Consider the following 22,694-nt stretch of genomic DNA (forward strand, 5'->3'; position numbering starts at 1 on the left):
TCATGTTTATCTTTGTGGCCCTAACTGCGTGTGCATGTTTTCATGTATGTCCTATTTATTCATTGTACTCATATCTGCATAGCCATGTTTTCATGTATGTCCTATTTATTCATTGTACTCATATCTGCATGGCCATGTTTTCATGTATGTCCTATTTATTCATTGTACTCATATCTGCATGGCCATGTTTTCATGTATGTCCTATTTATTCATTGTACTCATATCTGCATGGCCATGTTTTCATGTATGTCCTATTTATTCATTGTACTCATATCTGCATGGCCATGTTTTCATGTATGTCCTATTTATTCATTGTACTCATATCTGCATGGCAATGTTTTCCGATTTGTGTTGTCATAAATTAGTGTTTTTCTCGGTTTTTGTTGAAACTAACCACAATTTGTTTCACATCTTTTACGGGCACAGCGAAGACTACAGTGTCATCGCCATCCAAGATGGCGCTCGCCCACTCTCCCCAACCCCAAGCCAACCCTCCACAACCCCAAATTCCCCTATTTCCCCCTCCTCCCCAGCCTGCCCAGACCCTGTGGTGGATATTTCGGTGCTCCTTCCCCTCCATCCCAATTCCCCATCTCCTCCAACCACCCCTCTTCTAACTACCCCCTCCCCGGAATCCCAAATCACCCCGCCAAGATCTTTGGGGAATAGAGGCACCTCCGAGGAGGACGAGGGAGTGGCTTCTGGAGCAGCCATTATTTTGAACGGTATGTTTTTTTTTTTGTTTTTTTTTGCGCCACAAACTGTTTGTATGTAATCATATGTCATTCCCTTTTTTTGTGTTTTTTGGTCGACTTTTTGGGAGTTTTCGGGTTGTCTTTACCTGTTACTGCTGATTTCACCATACACATATCACACCTGTCTGAATCTGATTTTTGGACTTGTAATTTTGGGCTAGACCATTTTGGGGGGCTTGGTTTTTTCGGTGTAATTCTGCTTTGTGCCACAATATTTTCATTTTTGGTTAGCTTGTTTTGGCTTGTTTTTTAATGTGGTTTCATTATTGATGTATTAATCCCCACACTTTTCTAACCCATAGAGGAACAGAGGTGTATGGCTGAATTAGCCGGCTGTGTGGGCCATATGCGGGAACACATCATCGGGCTGCTGGTGGTCCTTGACCATATGTCGGTCCTCCTTAGGAACTAGTTTTATTTATTTTTTTGACAAAATTTTAATAAATTAATATTTTCAACTTAACGTTCTGTCTCATTCCTTGTTTCAAAATCAGAGATTGTTTACACTGACATAAGTATACTCTTCCAGCAAGGATTTGCAATTATTGTCACTAAGATTGTGTGTTGTATTTTTTAGGAAAACAGGCACAAGAAACACCTAACAGTAACAATCTCATTTCCCTTTTTTGGTGTTGTCAAAATTATATATTACTACATTTTACATGTTCCTATTTGGTGGGCAAGCTGCTTAGGCCGATATTACGAAGCCAACTGATTGTACAGGATTCCTTTGGGTGTTGGTTTGGACCCAGAAAACATCTTACATTTTAGCTCAACTTGCGTCATTACTGGATTACCCCTTAGGCAAATGTAATGTGTGTGAACCTGGTTACACTTGCTTGTAATGGGCAAAAAAAGGAACAAAATTACACTCTCAAGACATTTATTCACAACATAACTAAAATAACAAAGTGGTCACTCACAAACAAAACACACAGTGAATATCATAAATACAACACATACCAAAAATGAAAAAAAAAACACAAAAAATCAAGAACTGGTTGACGAAGGACCATGCCAACATGATTCCACAAATGTGGTGTTGCAATATGGGTTCCATAATATATTCCCAAAGTTTCCACATGAAGGTTTTTTAAGGGTAGCAGGAAGTAGTCATCGTTGGAGTCCCAAAGATTATGAAAACAAACAGAAGATGGAGGAAAAAAAAACAATTAATCAGATGTTCTCAAACAAACTGTACCACATTGGGTCTAAACACTGTTGTTTTGACAATAATTACCTAAAATATCTGGCCACAACATCATCGCGTATGGCCCCCCCACATACTGACCTCCGACCAACCTCGGGGGGGGCCATCCTCAGGTAAGGCATCCTCTGGCTGCATTGGGACACCACTCCTTATGGCGATGTTGTGAAATATCCCACACAGGACCACAATTTTTGAAACCATATCTGGCAAATACTTGAGCTCGCCACCAGAGCGGTGGAGGCATCTGAATTGGCCTTTTAAAAGGCCGATACAGTGCTCCACCACTTGCCTGGTGGCTGTAAGTGCAGCATTAAAATTACTTTGTGGCCCTGGTGTGGAAGCCAAATAAGGAGTGAGCAGCCAGGGCGTGCAAGGGTAGCCACTGTCTCCTGTGAAAAAGAAGTGACAACATCAGGATCACTGTGTATCAAGCTTAATATTGTTATGTACTAAAGGTCTCCACTTACCCAGAAGCCACGCATCACCAGCTTGTAGGTTGGTTAATTTGTGCCATATCCCTGATTGCCGGATGACGAATGAGTCATGTGCACTTCCTGGTAATTTTGCATTCAGGGACAGGATCTGGAGGGAGGCATCACATACCACCATTACATTCAAGGAGTGATAGTGTTTTAGGTTGCGAAATATGGCCTCCAGCCGTGCTGGAGGCTGAAGTGGTATGTGAGTACCATCCACAACCCCTATGATGTGTGGGAAGCCAGCTATTTGGTAAAAATTGGCCTTGGCCACACTAAGGGCACCCATATCCAAAGGCATTTGAATAAAATGATGGAGGTGCTTGAAAAGTGCCTCCATCACTGCCCTCAGGATTCGGGAAAAGGAGGATTGTGAGATGCCCGCCACTATTCCCACCGTTGTTTGAAACGATCCTGAGGCACAGAAATGTAACACCGCCATAAATTGCATAAGTGGTGGTATTGCTGTAGGACTGTCAATTTGCCACTCAAGATCACTCTCTATTAATGAGAGAGTGTCTATGATGATTTTGGGAGGAAGACGGTAGCGTCTTAAAACCTCATCATCGGGCATTCCAAAAAGGGTGACACATGTTCGAAATATCTGGGGCCTTGCATGCCTACAATGCCTATGCCTGGGACGAGATTGAGGTTGGTCGGCTTCCGGGAGCATGGCCAGAACAATCCGACCCAGATCAACCTGAAATGGCAAGATTTGAATGTAAGGCTTTTTAACCCCCCCAAAAAAACAATTTTAACTTAGCTTGATGATACCATCCATTGATGCTTACATGCCGGGGTATTATCATGATACGTGCAAACTGTAAAGAATCACAATATAAAAATACAACAATTTATGCTGGGCATTTCTATTTCAAAATTTGGTGAAAGACAAAACATAATAGGGGAGAAACACACATTTGCCCAAAGAGCAAAATGACATTGCGCAGACTACGTCAAATTGGGGCCAAATGTAAGCAACAAATGCTAAAGGGAAAACACAAACAATTTAACGGGTCTGAATAAGCAGTTAAAAATGCGCAAATTAGTTCGCAAATACCAGTCACAATAGAAACCGATAAAAATGCACTAATTAGTTTGCAAATACCAGTCACAATAGAAACAGATAAAAATGCGCTAATTAATTCGCAAATACCAGTCACAATAGAAACAGATAAAAATGCGCTAATTAGTTCGCAAATACCAGTCACAATAGAAACAGATAAAAATGCGCTAATTAGTTTGCAAATACCAGTCACAATAGAAACAGATAAAAATGCGCTAATTAGTTCGCAAATACCAGTCACAATAGAAACAGATAAAAATGCGCTAATTAGTTCGCAAATACCAGTCACAATAGAAACAGATAAAAATGCGCTAAATAGTTTGCAAATACCAGTCACAATAGAAACAGATAAAAATGCACTAATTAGTTCGCAAATACCAGTCACAATAGAAACAGATAAAAATGCGCTAATTAGTTCGCAAATACCAGTCACAATAGAAACAGATAAAAATGCGCTAATTAGTTCGCAAATACCAGTTCAAAAATACGCAGCTAGAAAAACAACATTTTAGAAACATTTCTGACTAAGAAAAACAAAGGTTACAAGTGTAAGGTCCAACAAAGTTGCGTAAATACAAACATGAACATTTACTAACCAAGTGAAAAAATTAACTTACCAATAGATAATATATAAGATTCCGGATCAAAAGGTCTTTGGGGCAGAGCCAAAAAAAACCTAACAAAGATGAAATTACGAAAAAATAACGTTAAAAAAATCAGAAAAAGAAGGAGACACAAATTGAACAAAAGTTAGACTGCCAAAAACTTACCAAATAAAGAAACGCCAAAAACAAAACCAACAGAAAAAATGCGAACGGAAAAACACAAACCAAATTTAGCAAACAAAAACTACTCCCACCAACGCCAACTCCAAAACCCGCCAACAATCAACTCCGACCAACGTAATCTCCAACAATCAACAAACGCCACCTCGACTCGAGACGCCCCAAGCCATAAATAGTGTTTAGTTTCCCGCACAAATTAAGGAGGGATCATAGGAATGCACAGTCAATGATGCGGCCGAAAAATAAGGACGCATGTATAAATACGTCACGAGCCAAACCAAAAATTCTGGTGTATTTCTTGTTTTGAGCTAAGACATGGCTACAGACCAGGGAAACAATGGGCAACAGTCTGGCGGTAAGTATTTCAGGCATTTGGAAACAATGATTAATTTGAAACATAATATAGTGCAAGTTGTGAACTTTACAATTCTCAACATTTAAACAAATAGGTGAGGAGGATGACATGGAAGAGGCTGCTGGGCCCAGTATTCCGGCCAAAGCTGGCAAAAAGAAAAGGCAGCCACAATTCACAAGAAAGGAGATGGAGGTTTTGGTTCAGAAGTGTGTGGACATCCTGCCACAGGCAGACAGGAATATGAGTCTAAGCCAGAAGTGGAGAATGTGGGAGGAGGTAGCCGTTGCGGTCAATAGGGTGGGTGATTTTGTCCATCTAGCCCGGGATGTCAAACGGCGGTAAGTTAAAACTTGACCACCCAAAAAAACTGGGGGAAAGAATGCATTAATAATGGCTACTTTTTCACCAACAGATGGCAAGACTTCAAATATCGCCTGAAACAAAAAATGGCTGACAGGGCTAGGCATGCAAGGGGGACAGGTGGGGGTCCCACCCCTGTGTCATTGGAGTTGAATGATTTAGAAGAGCTGGCACAGGGGTGTGTGCAGGCTGTGGAGGTGTTTGGCGTGTCCAACATGGATACGGACATGCCAGACTTTGCGGCTCCTCATGTTGTCCAAGGTAAATATTGTGATGTCACCAACTCTGAAATGTTATTGGGCCAATATGTAGATTCTAATGTGAGTCTTTTCTCATTTTTCCAACAGAGACACAGGCGGATGAGTCTGCTCCAGAGGGGAGCCTTGGCCGCAGAATTTCTGCTGGCTCTGCAGGGGAGGAACCAGTACATCTGGCTGAGGACCCTGCAGAAGCCAGTCAAGGGCAATCCCCCTCACAGGCAGTGTCCCTCCTCACAGAACTCAATTTTAAATTGGATTTCCATACGGAGATTCTGCAGATGATGGACGCCAGTCTGGTACGGGTGGCTGAGGCCCTGGAGCAAAATGCTGCGGCCAACATGACCATTGGTCAGGCCCTGGTGGAAAATACCAGGGCCAACATCCACATCGCCAATGCCCTGGAGCAGCTCGTTTGCCAGCACATGGTGGAGCCAACCTCCCTTCCTGCCGGAACATCAGGATCCTCCACCACTGGCACAACATCAGCCAATCCTCCAAATGTGCCTAGCCCTGTGCCTAGTCCAGAGGCCACAACATCTGCCTCTGGACAGGCCAGCCTGATGACATCCCGGACCCGGTCTGGCGCCCTCCCTCCCCCAGCCAAACGGGGGAAAAAACATTGACAGCACTAGCTACTTTTCCCACACTCCTTCTGTGCTTGCCTCATATTCCTTTCTGGCCAAAACTTCCCTCTCCTTTCTTGTGAATTGTTTTTAATTTTTAGCTTTACGTTACCAAAAACTTTTATGTTTGCACAATTATTAAATATTTTGGAATGAACACTGCAAAAAATGTTTGTGTAAAATATGTGCATGAAATTGTTTTTTTATAGCAATAAATTTGCAAAAAATGTACGACTTTGTATTCTGACATTATTGTAAAAATGGTTTACATTTAATCTTGGCCCTCAAGGCAAAAACGTGCAACAACAACATTTTACATGGAAAAAAAAAGGGCTCTTTAAGGAACGTTTTAAAATTTACATAAGGATGCAAATTCACCAGGCAAAAGCAAAATGGCCAAAAAAACACAAACATGATGACATTATTGTTACAATAGGCCAAAAACCAAAAATTAACCCCAAAATAAACCCCCACAAATGTACGCAAATTGATTGTGTAATCCTGACATTAGCAGCTATGATTTCCACCTGCGTACGGTTTTGTGTTAACCCAAAAAACTGATTTCAAAACACATACCAAGCCAGTTTTCAATCCAACACTAATTGATTTTCTGACAAGCCGTGATTAATCGATGCTACATCGTGGAGTGCCGGGACGGAGGAGAAGGCCATCGCCAATGTGGTCGAGTAATCCAGACCCTAAGCTGTGCGAGCATTTTGAAGGGAAAGAGGATCATCCAGTGACGTATGAGTTGGTACGAACACATTTGACATTCGCATCTGATAATGTATGTACGCCCCAAAAACGCCTCGCCACGCCTGCGTTTTTCCATCTCCACCCCCGTCAACACCCAAAAACGCCCTGTTCTGTCAATCACATTTGACATGTCACTTCCTGTATGCTATTTGACGAACAAGACAAAAAAAGCTCGCAATCTGCCGTACGCACATGCGCAGTGTTACACTGACGCATGCGCGGTTAGTCAACATCGGAACACAACGAGCGTACTGCTGTTAACGAATGGCTCTGAATCAGGGCCTTTGCCTTGTGACCGGGTCTGAATTGGGCCCTTATTCTCTCTCAGGAATTCGATGTTTGCAAGATCTATGTCCAATGCTGTGTATAGTATGTGTACTCAGTTGTGGGCAGCTGTGAGTGCTCAGGGGGTGTCTCAGTACAAGTCCTGGCTGCAGCTGCAGTAGAATATTTTTTTCACACATCCACCGATGCAAAATTCGCAGCTGCAGCAGTATCGGTGTATAACTATAAATCAGGTCCTCTATGAATTACTGCTAATAAACATTAAACAGAAGGATGTTTTTTATACAATCATCATTTTAAAAACTTACCTCAAACAAACGTCTTCCATAATACCTCCATACTTCACCATTTTATTCATTAAAAAATTGACAGTGAAAACTCCTCCGATAATGATGTCACCATCTCGAAAATATTCATAATCTTCAAATGATTCTGTTAGTTTCAGATTACAGGCTGGTGACTGAGTCTGGGTCACTGGTATCACACACAGGGCTACCACACATAACAGCATTGTAACTGTGTGATATGATGCTAAACATCTGAGAAGGACAACACCAGATAACACAGAGTACTTCAATGTAATGCAGAGCCTGGTGTCTATAGAGATCAGAGACTTGCTGCATCATATAGGAGCCTGAAATCTGTAGCATGTGTATAACAGTGTAACAGGAATGATCATCTCCTCTCCTTATATACAGTATAGTGTGATACAGGTCAATGTGTACTATATTCAGCTGCAGGTGTTTGTGCTGGGAACTATTTTGTCCTGTTCCTACTATATCATTTACAGCAGGTTAAACACTATATTCAAAAAAAGAGAGCCAGAAATAAAACAATAATAATATATCACTATTTGAGAACTGTCACATCCTGTAAAGTATATTACAAACATTATTAAAACTTTAAGTTAAATAATCTAAACTAATAATAAAGCTGCATACACACACAACGATTTTGTTACCAATGATTTTATGAACGATTTTTATGAACGATTTTCTGTCAGATTAATGGTGCATACACACTGTCAGATTTTTCCTTCAGATATGAACGATAACGATTTAAAAATCGTTCAGTCGTTCATATTTGAAGGAAAATCGTTCATATCTGACATGCCTGAACGATGGACGATCAACAATGCACGTTCCTGATGGTCAGATAACGATTTCTGACATCTGATGTATTTGCAGTCAGACTTGGACGATTCCATTCATTTTAATGCAGTCAAAAATCGTTCAATCGTTCAAATTATTTAATCGTTCAATCGTTCATCTGACAAATCTGACAAGTCTGACAAATCTGACCGTGTGTATGCTCCATATCTGTCAGATTATCTGTCAGATTTTTTAAAGTGTAATGAACGATTTTTATGAACTACAAACGATTTTTGCATATTCCCTTAATGAAAATCGTTCAGTTGACAAGTCTGACTGAACTACAAACTACAAACTACAAACGTGAACGCGCATGAACAATAATTGTTCATCTTTTGACTCAGAAAGTGAACGATTTTTTCAAACGATTATCGTTAAATGATATCGTTTAATGATAATCGTTCAAAAAATCGTTGTGTGTGTATGCAGCTTAAGTATTGATTTAAAATTTCCTAAGAGCTGTACTGAAGGTCACACAGTGACAAATGGGTTGTGTGCTGATTTGTGTCTCAGAATGACTCATAATAACTACAGATGTGTCCTTAAACACTTATGGGTAAAATTACTAAGAATCAAGTCTGATCGAGTATTTTTTTTTTTACTCAATTAGCATCGCCAAAATGCGGGTGGTTTTATGCTTCTGAAACTCACAAATTTACTAAGAAGTGAGTTTAGCTGAGAGTGAGTTGGCCGATGGTGAAGCAGATCGAGATTTCTCCCCTGAATAGCAAGTTTTGAAGGAGATTACTCACCTGAGATTGCAGTGTCTTCTCTCCGCCTAACTCTGCCGAGCAAGGAGCCTGCACATATCAGTGAGATATATGAAGGCTGTTTGTGTTATATGCTTTACATGTAGCAGCCTCTCATGGCTGGGGAGTAATTTAAAAAACAAAAAATGAACCCTCCATTTGCTATTTACAGGCAGAAACATACATGGATCACACTGATCTGTGTATGTTTCTGCTGAACTCGCAGCTCACAGGCAGGTGAATTGATTTCACGCATTTGGACAGGAGTTTTGTCCGTTCTCATGAGAGTTATGAAACTCTCATCTTGATAGATATCCCAAATCCTATCTTCACTATTGAAAAGTTACTTGAGTTTGGCTGATGGTGAAGTGAAGAGAGTTTGCTAACTCCAGTATTTTCCTGTAGCAAAGGAGATTTCTCTCCCGAGTTTGACAGTAGTAAATTTGCGAGTGGGAAAAAATGGCCAAACTCTCCAGAGATTTTAACTCAACCAAACGCAAATCTTAGTAAATGTACTCCTTAGCCTCAATACATCATATGATGCGAGATTCCCACCACAACTGAGCCTCACTGAGCCAGGTAACGTAGCAACTTTAACTTTAAATTTAGCATTTTATTTGCATCATAAAAAAACATCAAAACACCATTCAAAATGTACTAGATACACTGGGCTGTGAAATTAACTGCAGAGGAATTTGTTTTACATACAGTACGTACAAAATCACAGATGGTGCACACAGAACTGCCATAAGTAAAAGCCATGTCTGCTACATTTGTAGCACTTTGTATACACATTCAGACTCATTCGCACACAATAGCACATATCACATTGATCAGTGCATCCTAGCTAAGTAATTTGGAGCCTGATTTATCAACAAGAGAGATAAAACTCACTGTGTATGATAACAATGCTGCAGCCAATCAGTTCCCATCTGTCATTTGATTGAAAAATGACAGTTGGGAACTGATTGGCTGGTGCACCATTTATCATTCGCATGGGGAGTTTTACCACTATCTCTGAGTGATAAAACTCATTGATGAATCAGTCCCTAGGTCACTTCCAGTTGTTTTATTTATGCTAATAAGATGCTTACATGGACGAGTTGCCCAGGACCTGGCATGCTGAGAGGGGCTGTTTGGAGTGACTGAAGCCACAATTTTTTTGACAAATTTGTAAATTAAAGTGTATTCCATAATATCTATTGAAGTTCATTGTCTGAACAATGTGTTCCTACCCCGGATAGTTCAAGGCTCCAGGAGTACTCTGTATCCTGTATTGTGTCCTCTGTGACTTCATGGCTACTCTGTTGTTTCAGCTAAGTTATAACCTGTTGCAGAGTATCACTCACCTGCCAGCATCAGCATCCCTTCTGCTACAGACCTGCTATACATTGGGTACTAAGATATACCAACTACCAGCAGCGCAGTGCCCATGCTGTTTTCCATATTCCACCTGCCAGTGGGTTCCAGTTCAGTCAGCACCACAGCTTACACGCTCAACATGAACTCGCTGCTCACCTGCTGCTGTGTCTTTACTTCACCAGCTTTACAGTGTTCCTGCTGTTCATCAACCAGGGACCATCCACCACTGTACACTGTGCCTACTAAGCCTGCAGTTCCCAAACTGCATACAAGTCAGCTTACCATCGCACTCCAGCCTGCAAGTATAGCTTTTCTATTACCTGTGAACTGTATTCACCTGCAGTCTATACCATATATCTGCTGGACATTGCATGTTACTTGTTTTACTGTTCTACACTGTGGTAGGTGATTATTCAGGTATATACTATTCTGCTAAGTGGTATTGGTTTCCATGCACTGTGTGCTGTTGTCTTGGGCTGGGTCAGTGAAGGGACCTGGTTCAAGGACTGTGGTTCAGTATGAGGTTAACAGTCGGTGCATTGCATTGTTCAGTTACAGAGTTCTGCACTGGTTCCAGTTTTAGGTGTTGCATCAGAGATGTGCCAGGGTTCCAACTTTCTCAAGTTGTACCCTGGATACATAAAATTCTGATTCCTGTCCTGAGCTCTGAGTTCCTATCTGCCATTACTATGCTATTCTGAGTTCCGGGGTCACTGTTGTCTTGGAGCATATTCCTGATCTGGTTGGCCTCTTGAGGTCACTAGGCGAGGGAATGTCCTGTAGGCTGGGTAATCACCACAGTAACATCTTAGCATCCTTGTATATCACAAGTCTGTGGTACCTACTCTGGCATTCGTGACTAGTCTCCTGTTTTTACTCATGAGCCAGAGTTGGATCAAGCCATCTTGTCTCACATGCATGTCGGCTAGACACAGGGGTCCCGAGCCAGACCTATAAAATAATCAGACCGTGTCACCCCTGAGTTGTATGACTCTATAAACAACAACTCTCCAATAGTATTTGGGAGTAGAAGGACTATACAGCTACTATACTACCCACCCCTGAGTAGGAGGACTCTAGAAACAACAACTTCTCCAATAGTAATTGGGAGAAGAAGGACTATAGAGCTACAGTACCACCCACCCCTGAGTAGGAGGACTCTAAAAATAACACCTTCTCCAATAGTATTTGGGAGCAGGAGGACTCTAGAGATACCATCTTCTTCTCTAAAGATACCATCTACCTCATTTGTAACTGGAAGCAGGAGGACCCAGAGTGACAGTACTACCCTCACCATAGTATAAATAACAACTTCTTTAATAGTATATGGGAGTAGGAGGTTTCTAGAGATAACAGCTTCTCTACTAGAATTTGGGAGTAGGAGTGTCACAAATCAAGGTCACATAGCTCTATTTATTAACATTATTTTTACTAAAATAAAGTGAAAAAGGGTGTTTTCACACCCTTTTCACATTATTTTAGTATCACCTATAGTTATTACAGGGCAATTGGAGTAGAATTAGTAAAATTCTACTCCAACCCATAATTATCACTTATTTTTAGTAAAGCAGATCGCATTTCCCATAACTGTAATGGGAAATGTGATCCGACCATAGTTACTAAAAATAAATGTGAAAAAAATATCGGGGAAAGCCCTGTGATAATAATGACACCTGGAGGTGGCCTTATCCAGGGTCTCCCCTGGTTACCGGACTTCTGGCCTGCTCTAATGGGGAGAGCAGAGCCGGGAGTCGGTCCCTGTAATCAGCTGTGTGGTCTAAACAGACCGCAAGCTGATTACTGTTAAAAAAAAGAAAAAAAAATAGTAAAAAAAAAATTACTAACCTGACTCCTGGGTCCGGTGATCGGGCCTCCAGTGATGACTCCCCTCCGGTCAGCTGGTCTCCCACAGTGCACTGCTGCCTGGTCATCAGGTGATCGGGCCCCAGTGCAGTATGGGAGATCATATGACCTGGACCATGCATGTAAGTGTAAGTAAGGGAGAGGGGGGGTTGTGGGGTGGGAGGGGAGGTCGCGGGGCCCCTGTGATTGTGGGGGGTGGGGCTTAGTGCTGGGGGGCAGGGCTTAGCACCAGAGGGGGGGTAGCAGCGGCGACCGGTCGGCGCATGTGCGGGCACTTAATCACAGTATTTTTTGCGAAAATACCGTGATAAGGTTCTGAGGGGGATTCGCAGCGACAGAGCTTTATCGCAAGCTCTGTCCCTGCAAGGGATTTGTAGTAAATCCCTGTGATATTGCCTGAATTTGCAATGTGAATTCAGTCATTAATATCACACTACAATCTGCATTACAAATGCGGATTGTAGTAAATAGAGCCCTTAGTATCCCTTACAGAATTACATATTTATTTATATCTGTATTCAAGACATCCCAGAAGTGATGTCTCTCTGTGATTAACTAGTGCTCACTTGGTCAGCCAGGCCAATGACTTTTCACCACCCCCTATTTAAACCAATCCCTGTGAATAACCAATTGCCTGAACAAGGTGTTACTTCCCAGGACAGTTCTAGGCTCCAGGTTCACTCCTTGGGGTATATTTACTAAAGTGCAGGTTTTTAGAAGTGGAGATGTTGCCCATAACAACCAGTCAGTTTTTACTTAACATTTATCTATCAACTTCTAGAAGATAATAAATATTATCTGATTGGTTGATATGGATAACATCTCCACTTCTAAAAACCCACACAATGGGTAAATATACCCCTTTGTGTTCTGGTATCATGACTTCTGTGACTTTCATTACTACCTCATGGACTACTCACTGTTTACCACAATCAGCTTCGAGTGCTGCTCTCTGTAGCTGTTACCTGTATTCCATCTGTCACTGTGTATTTGTCATCTGCCAGTGCTGCAGCTTCCATACTGCAACCAGAACTGCTCTTCTGCTCTGTGACTGCGCCATTGTGTGTAACCATTACCTGTATTCCATCTGCCACTGTGCATCATCATTACCTGTCAGTGCCACAGCTTCCACACTGTATACAGACTTGCTCCTGCTCCATTACTAAGCCAGCATGTGCAGCCACAGTTCATTCCATCTGCCGCTAGTATCATCTCCATGAACCCTGCTCTACATTAGTGCCATTGGGACAGTGTATGCAAGTTACCTATACTCAGTATTACTCTGCACTCTGTGGTTCATTTCAGGTTATACAGTATGGTTATACTGTTGCGCTGACCTGGTATTGGTTTCCCTGTGCAACAATATGTGCTATTGTCTTGGGCTGGTTCTGAGATGGGTACTGGTTCCAGGACTAGGGTGCAGTGTGCATTATACTGTCTGTAAACTGTGTTGTTTAGTAGCTGTATTACTTATCCTGATTCTCAGTTAATGAGTTTCTCACAGGGTTCCAGTTCCATCAGAGAAGTACTCGGGTTTCAGCTTTTTCAAGCTCTACTCTGACTACATTAGACTCTGATTCCTGGCCTGTTCTGAGTTCTAATCTACCAGTAATATATTGTTCTGAGATCTAAAGGTCACCTTTGTCCCTGGAGTGTAACTTTGGTCTTCATGATTCATTAGATGAGGGGTCACCTAGAGGGCCTTGTCTGTTCACTCTGGTTCTAGTTTAGTTTCCATGCATATCACAAGTCTGTCATTCCTACACTGTCACTAGCTTATACTGATGAGCCAAAACTTCGTCAAGCCTCCATTCTTCCTATGCACGCCCATCAGATCTAAGGGTCCCGGACCAGAACTACAGAATATCAAAACCGTGACAAGGAGGACTCCAGAAATACTACCTTAACCAATAGTTTTTGGGAGTAGGAAGACTCTAGAGATAACATATTCAATAGTAATTGGCAATAAGAGGACTCTAGAGATAGCGTCTTCCTCAACATTATTTGCAAGTAGGATGACTCTAGAGATACTATCTTCACCATTACTATTTGGGAGTAAGATGACTCTAGAAATAACACCAACCCTTTAGTATTTGGGAGAAGGATGACTCTAAAGATAGCACCTTCCCCAATAATATTAGAAACTAAGAGGACTTTAGAAATAGCCCCTTCCCCAATAGTATTTGGGAGCAGGAGGTCTCTGAATAGAGTACCATCTTCTCTAGAGATACTGTCTTTCTCATTTTCATCTGGGTGCAGGAAGAATCTAGATTTACAGTACACTTTCTTGTGAGTAGGAAGACTCTGGAAATAACAGCTATTCCAATAGTATTTGGGAGTAGGATAACACTACAGATAGCACCTTAATCTGTAAAGCTACCAACTTCCTCTGTAATATCTGAGATGAAGACTCTAGAGCTACAGTACCACCCTTATTTGATTAGGAGAAGCCTAGAGACAACACATTCTTAAATAATATTAGGGAGTAGGAGAACTCTAAAGATAACATCTTCCCTATTAGTATTTGGAAGTAGGCACAATTTTGAGATAACACCTTCCTCAATAGTGTTAGGGAGCAGGAAGACTCTAGAGATAGCACATTCTTCTTTAGAGATGCCATCTTCCTCATTTGTATGTGGAAGTAGGAGGACTCTAGATATATAACCTTCTTCTCTAGATCTACAATCTTATTCATTAGTATCTGGAAGTTGTATAACTCTAGAGATTCCACCTTCCCCAGTACCAAGCTCCCACACGCAGGACCTCATTCAGAGTCGATTGTAGTGGCCGCACGGTCGTACACTACTGATGTTCACTAAACTGCGCATGTGTAAAGTTTGCAATGCGCATGCGCAAACTAGCTGCTATGATCAGAAATTTCTCTCTCCTTGAACACAGCCAGGTCGGTAGTTTGAGTTACAGATTGAGGCATTTGTGGGTGGTAACAGGGGAAGGTGCTTGAAAACGGGGGAGTGGAGATCCAAACGCAGGCGTGCCTAGTTATGCGAATAGTGTTTTATGGGAGTGCATAATTAACAAAGTAGTGTCATGGCACACGTGACATGGGAGCTTTGTACACTGACCTGATCGTAGTGCTTAAGAGAGGGTATGGTCAACCTTAAGCTCTACGACCAGTTCCGATGGTTCCCGATGGTCTCGATTAATCCTTATATGCCCAGACATGACGTGTAAAGCGCATGAGAAGGGGGCGTATTTTTTGTCTTACGGACGCATCCTCCCCTTAGTCGGCCAGCTAACGATCCGATCTTAAGGACGCAACTTGCGAGGGCATCATTTGCATATCCGGCCCCTTTTCCCTTACGACAGTGCGGCCGCTACGACCGACTCTGAATGAGGTCCACAGTGCTTAAATGTCCCAATCACAATAAAAACTAGGAACCCCTGTGCCTATATGTTCCCATTATGTTTCAAGGTTTAAGCATTAGGTACTGCATTAGCCAATTTTAGGTCCTGGCAGCCCTGGTGGTTATTGAGTTGTTAACATGCCCATTGCAGTGTATCATGGGGATAAACCTATGTCACCTACCATTGGTCCCAAAGGTTGCTGGGCAACGAATACATTGATAAATGGCCCAGTGCATCATGGGTATGATGCTACTTTTAACATACTTTATTGCCAGGCGCATAAACTTGGTTTCTATTACTGGCTTAGTAATAAGGTATATTTATTATTCTTCAAAATAGTTCACATAGCCTTAATATTCTGGGCACATCCTAAGTCTGACAGATGTATTTATTGTAATCAGAGTGGGTAGTATGATGGCTTACCTTACTCCCATATGTATCATACTATTTTGCACTGGAATTGTTTAACAGGTGATTTTTATTTAATACTGGTCTGCATGGATTTTTCATATGCAGTTTATTGCTTTTTTTTAGCATGTTTTTTATTTTTAGCAGATTTCCACAAGTCAGACACATTTATTGAAAAAGATACCGTAGTGCACCAAAAGCGTTGAAGGATTGTCATTGCTGAAGGTTGCAATATCCTGCCCATATAAACATCCCTTTTGCCTTTTGAAATGCCCAGGTATTCAACTTTTCTAGTGCATTGGTCTTTGCTATTCCATCTTTTATGGAACGGATATTCCCCTTCATTATAGCAAACAAAGTATATAAGTGCAACTCAATACTTCATTAGCCTTCTGTTTTTAGGTCTATGTTCCTGCCGGAGGGATCCTATATGGATGGTAATCTTTAAGCAGGTTTCATAAGGACCCAAAGAAACCTTTAAGGGTACAGCTCCATCTTACACCAGTAAGCATACATGTAAGATTTACCCCAGAGTGTATCATCTACCACTTTTGACTGTTTAATGGATGTGGGATCATCAAAACCCTGAAGGGTATCTGCAGCCCATCCTTCATACATTATCTGGACACGTGTGGGGTGTTCCATTCTCCATACAGTATTACACTGCTGTGTGTTTTTTATTCACTTTCATATATGGTGGATAGCATAATGAGAAGACTTCAAATATGGTTGACAGCATCATGAGAAGACTTCATATATGGTGGATAGTATCATGAGAAGACTTTGAAATTTGAACACCTTCCATCAGGAGATTACTACTTGCTGGAACAATTGGTAGTGCAATTTTTGTAACTATCTCTTGCTTCAGCCAGTGACAGGGAAAATTCAACATTTCTTGCAGGTACTGCAATCTTCTACATGCACCTGCTGAATGGCGAAAATGTCCAGAAATTTTGCGGGACACAGAGAGCACCACCAAGTTGATTGTGTGAGCAAAACATGGGACGTCTTGGAATTCACCCTGCTGTAATTCTCTAGCAATATTGGTGGCACTGTCACAAATCACAAATCCAAAGGACAGTCCAAGCAGGGTAAGCCATTTTGCAAGCAGTTGTCAATGGCATGCCTCTTAGTGAAACCAGTGATACACAGGGTATGTAGTCAGGAAGCCGGCGGTCAAAATGCCGACTGCCAGCTTCCTGACTGTCAAATCCTGGTATGGTATTAATGATAGATTTTGAAATCCCGATGCCTATCATTATCCACCTGCCGAAATCCCGATGCCTGGCATACCAAATGAAGGTAAGCCTGGAGGTGGGTGTTGACAGTGCAGTGGGGAGGGTTAGGATAGGGGCTCTGTGGGGGACTTAGGGTTAGGCACCTCCCCAGAAGGGTTAGGGTCAGGCTAGTCGAAGGGAGGTTAGTGTTAGGCACTCCAGGGGGGAGGTTAGGTTTAGGCAGCCCGCCAGGAGGGTTAGATTTATGGTGTGGGGAGGGGGGGTTAGGTTTACGCACTTACAGGGGGAGGTAAGGGTTAGGCACTAGAGGGGAGGTTAGGGATAGGCACCCCTAAAGGAGGGTTAGGGGGGGAGAGGGTTAGGGATAGTGAAAAAATTATCTGCTAATTCCGGTCCTCTGGCATTGGGACTTGAACTGCTGGACTTAGGTCCAGCGGTCACACATACCAATTCCATACACAGAGTAGCCTGCCTTTGAATGAGCTGCTGTTTCTTAAATGCTGCTGCTGCTGTTGGTGCCACTGATGGCAATACACCCACCCAGTGGGCTGTTACATTCATATAATCTTGCATTTGTCCTGTTCCACTTTTCCACATATCTGTGGTTAAGTGGACAGTGGGTACAATGGCAATTTGGAGGACACCAATTAAGTTTTTTTTAATGTCCCTGCATAGGCTGGGAATTACTTTTCTAGTAAAGTGGAAACTAGATGGGATTTAGTAGTGGGGACACAGGACCTTAATTAACTGTCTAAAACCCACTGCACTAATGGCGGATATTGGATGCGCATCTAATACCAGCATAGATGTTATGGTGTCAGTAATCTGCTGTGCAACTGGGTGACAGCTGTCATACTTGCTCCCACTTGCAAAGGATTGTTTAACAGTCAATTGTTTTTTTGAACTTCTACTAGTAGTCTTCCTGGTCCCCTTCTGGGATGAAGATCCACTCCCAGCAGCAACAGGCATAGCGGTCAAAGGCCCTCATTCAGAGCCACTCGCTAGTGGCAGTACGCTCGTTCCGAGCGATGTTCGCACATCTGCGCATGCGTACGGATCGTTATACGCATGCGCGAACCAGTCAGTGCGGCCAAATTTCATGTGCTCGCAATATAGCGAATGCCTGCTATTTTGAGTGACAGAATGAGGCGTATGTGGGTGGTAACAGGGGAAGGTGCTTGAAAATGGGGAGTGGAGATCCGAACGCAGGTGTGCTTAAAGGTCAAAACAGGCATTTTAAGGGTGTGCATAATTAATACAGCAGCGTCATTGACCACGTCACTGGTTATTTTATAGCCAGAACTGCTCGCAAGATTGTGGTAGCAAAAACCAACCACAAGAATAGCGAGCAGTTCATACGCTGGTTGATGTGCTTGATTAATCTAATAAATAGCGGACATAACGTAGGATGCGAGCGGCCAGGGGGCGTTTTTAACAAATAAACGAGCGTATGTTTTGCTCGCTCGTTCAGACTTAGAGGTGTGAACAGACTGCAATTTGCGAACGGATCATTTGAATAGCCACCCCTTGTTTTTGAACGAATTACCGCACATAGCGAACGGCTCTGAATCAGGCCCAAGGATTCTTCTGAGAAATACAGGATAGGGGAGGACTGAGTTAGCCTTATCAAATTGGATGCAGGACAAGTTCCGATCATGATTGAGGATATTGTTGATGAAGGTGTTGGTGATGAAGGTGTTGGTGGTGAAGGTGTTGGTGGTGAAGGTGCTTGGATCTTAGAGAGAAAAGGGAGATAGCTGATGCTGAACTGCTTCTTTTTACTTTTTTAGACAAAGTTTCTGAATTTTGCAAACACGTTGGATGGATGCACTGTAGATTACATAATAGGGAGGAGGATCCTAGATGGTTAAGGTCCCTACCTCTACTTACTCTGGCATGACTAGGTGTACAGATGGCTTTACAATTGTTTTGGGTAGAAATGATTCCAAACACAAGAAGTGGATTTTTTTGTTTTATGCCCAGGCATGTCAATGGGCTTTTCCTTATCATGGGCAACAACTATTTCCACTGGGGCCTGATTTACACAAACAACATCCTCATCAACAACATCCTCATCATCAACATCCTTATTAGAATCAGATACACAAATATCCTCCTCATCCTGGTATGATATAAATTTCCAAAATGACCTGATAGGAAAACTGACATAGTTAGGAAATAATATGCCTCCTGTTAGGCCTTAGCAGTCACCAAGTGTCTGTGCACAGTAAGATAGGGACAGATTCAGAGATGTACGTTTATACTAGGGATGAGCGGGTTCGGATTTCTGAAATCCGAACCCCCCCGAGCCCCCCCGATCCGAGTCAGGCTCGACTTTTACCGCCTGACAGACTCGTCATGTTACATCGAGGTCCAGCACCCTCACAACGCTCTCTTGTGTCACAATAAAGCCACTGAGATGCAGCATTCTCCCGCCATGCTGCGCCTTCCCTGAATAAGAAGAAAATTGATACACAACAAAATACGAACAGCAAAGTTTTGGGCGGGAGGGAGGGCTCCAGAAATCACCAAAGAGGCAGATCAAATGCCAATCACTTCTTTTATACTGATAATCACAGGCACACCCACAACTCTAGGTATTGGCCAGCTAACAAAACACCTGACCCATAACCATTTAATCTGCCTAGTAACAAGGCTGTCAAGACAGCCCATCAGCAAAAACCCCAGGATTCTTATTTCACTCATGTCTAGGCAACCTTCGTTTTCTATTACAGAAGTAAAGTTTACCAAGAGGCTCACATGCTCACTGCAGGGTTATTATGTTGTCACAGCTCATCTCCTCATACTAAATAAATACATTCACAATTATTTATAGAAGACTGTATGAAATGAATATTACATCATTGAACATTTATTAGTGCTAAGCTGTTTTTGTCATGAGGCTTACAAGCATTCCCATTACATTTACACACCAGAAACAGCTATTTGTGACCATAGAAACACTTAAAGTACACAATTAAGTTTCTGTTGCAGGCTTATTCTGATTAGACTTTTTTGTCATTGGTTCTGGAACCAACTATTCGGAAACCCCCCTTTCAAAATCCTGCGTTTGCCACTGCTAATGCCCACTTTATAGCCAATGCTCCTTTTTCAACAGAGAACAATGAAAATATAGGTGGAAGGGATGGCACTACTACCTCGGATGTATGTATATGAACAAATATAATCAAAAAAATCTAGGAACATTTTAAATATCAATATAGGTGTGACCAAAAACAGCTTTTCACCATTTATGGGGGTTGTGGTGGGCTTATTGCCAACAAAGCAAAATACAAGGTCCAGGGCTGTGCAGAGAGTGTGTTACCAATTTTTGGTCACCCCTATATTGATATGGATTTATGTTTTCATGATTTTATGTATTCTACATGTTTTTAATAAATGTATTCTAACATATAAAATGATCCTAGTTTTTTTGGATTATATTTGTTCATTTAAATCCATCTGAGGTAGTAGTGCCATTCCTTTCACCTATATTTTAATTTTTTGCATGTTATGTGAAGTTGGTGTTTCCTTCTTTAAGGTGGGTTGGGAAGCTGCTAATATCCAGTTTATTTTGCATAAGTATTTTTTGTTTTGTTATTATTAGTTTTTTTCAACAGTGGCATCATTTCAGCAAAGGTGCATAATTGGGCATTATGATCTTGCAACCTTTGTTGTGCCTGTTGGGCCTGTTCCAAGTGTTTTCTGAAAATTGACACCACTGCAGCTATTCTTTCCTACATCTCAGAAACATGTTTGATAATTACAGGGTTTTGCTCCTCACATATCTCTTTTGCAATATACAGCAATCCCCTTTGGTGTCTTCTGTACAGCAAATCAAAAGGAGGGAGAAACCCATGGAAGATTGTGGAACCTCTCTAATGATCAGCAATAAATATGGTAACATTTAGTCCGAATCTTTCCCATCTTTATCCACCAATTTTTTTAACATATTCTTTAGAGTTTTGTTAAACCTCTCCACTAAACCATCAGTCTGGGGGTGATACATGGAGGTCCTTAACTGAGTTACCTAAAACAGGTGACACAACTCTTTCATGGTACTTTACATAAATGGGATATCCTGATCAATTAGGATGTTCTTAGGTATTCCCATTCTGCAAAAGACATGTACCAATTTTCTAGCAATTGTATTTGTTAATTATTGCACAATGATATCACTTCTGGGTATTAAGTACTGGCTATTAAGTAGCATAATCCATTACCACTAAACTATGCTGATGATCCTGGCAGATCTTATTATAGGTCTAACCAAAGCCATAGCTACAATGTTCTCTCAAACAGGATCTCAACAATGGAAAATGGGACAAGGGGACTTCTATAATGTGGCCTGGGAGCATGATACTGACACTCAGGGCAGAATGCCCAATAGTCTGATACATATCTATGGACCCATGGCCAGAAAAGCTGCTGCAAAAATATCTCAAAGGTTTTTCATACCCATAGATGTCCAGCAGTTATGTGACCATGAGCTAGGTCTAACACTGTTTATTAATATGCCTTAGTAACTACAAATTGCCCAACAATATTTTCTCCTATTTTGGACATTTGAGGGTATAACTATCCACTTATCAGACTCTACTGGGTTTTCATCAACAACTATTACATTCTCTTTAGCCTTTACCACAGAAAAGTCTTTTAACTGTTCTGAGGCAAAAATATATTTTCTCACTTCAATATCAGGCACACAGTCTACTGGTTCAACACGATTTTCTTCTTCAGTAGGTGGTACAACATACAGTGCTCCACCACTGCTCTTCTCATTTCCTGACTCCCCAATCATGTTTGGAAAATGAAACACTTCAGACTCAGGAAACATCTTACTGCCAATGTCTCAGTAACAATATCAAACAAGTCTGGGCTATTTACCTCTATAACCAATTCAGTGTCCCATAGCTTCCAGAAGTAAGAAAACTACCTCAGCATTATAGCATCATACATCAAAGAAGAAACTAATCCCATAGTGACTACAGTGGGACCACACTGTGTTTCTATGTTCTCTCCAGCAATAACATCATACAGAGTATCACCATGTATACAGGTTACTCCAACATATTTTCCTTGACATTTTGAGGAGTTCACTAACTTCACTTTCACAAGAGTAACCAGGCTACCAGAATGTAACAGAGCCTCTGCCCATTTGCTATATACAGTAATTAACCATATTTGTTTATCTGACTCAGCCTGTCAGTCTGCAGTGCAGGCTAGCTGAGCAAAGAAAGATACTCTATGATTCACATAATCAGTATCACATTGGACAGTCAGCAGCTATATTGCCCAAGCCACCACATCTAAAACATCTGATCATATTTTTCTCCAGTTTGGAACATTCTTTGCACAGCTGGCCAGTCTGCAGGTTCCAAGCCTACAGTTACTTTATTTATATGTTTATTCTACTGCCCAGAACCATTTCCCCCTGGAACAGACTTATCAGAAGTTACTGGAGATCACCATTGCAGGACTATGGGCCATTGGGGTATAGTCAACAGTTCCTCAGCTGCCACATACCTCTCTTCCATTTCCACCAGGTGGTCTGATGTTTTAGGGTCCCCATAGCTTCTGACCTTGTGCATTGATGTAAGCAGTTATTGTAGGCAGGGCTGTAACT

At 41.7% G+C, this 22,694-nt stretch overlaps 1 protein-coding gene across 1 annotated transcript in view; it reads right to left on the bottom strand.

Moving 5' to 3' along the window:
• Nucleotides 1-21,869, bottom strand: part of LOC148535564 (vomeronasal type-2 receptor 26-like) — a 94,841-nt gene extending 72,972 nt beyond the window's left edge. The window contains exons 1-2 of the mRNA XM_088460555.1: nt 21,655-21,869; nt 7,240-7,470 (exon numbers count right to left, since the gene is read on the bottom strand). Of these exons, the coding sequence (XP_088316681.1) occupies nt 7,240-7,470; nt 21,655-21,869 (446 nt within the window). The remainder of the gene's footprint in view (nt 1-7,239; nt 7,471-21,654) is intronic.
• Between the last annotated feature and the right edge of the window lie 825 nt (nt 21,870-22,694).

This window comes from Taudactylus pleione, unplaced genomic scaffold (assembly GCF_031769625.1).
Source record: "Taudactylus pleione unplaced genomic scaffold, aTauple2 ptg000050l, whole genome shotgun sequence".
Taxonomy (NCBI): domain Eukaryota; kingdom Metazoa; phylum Chordata; class Amphibia; order Anura; family Myobatrachidae; genus Taudactylus; species Taudactylus pleione.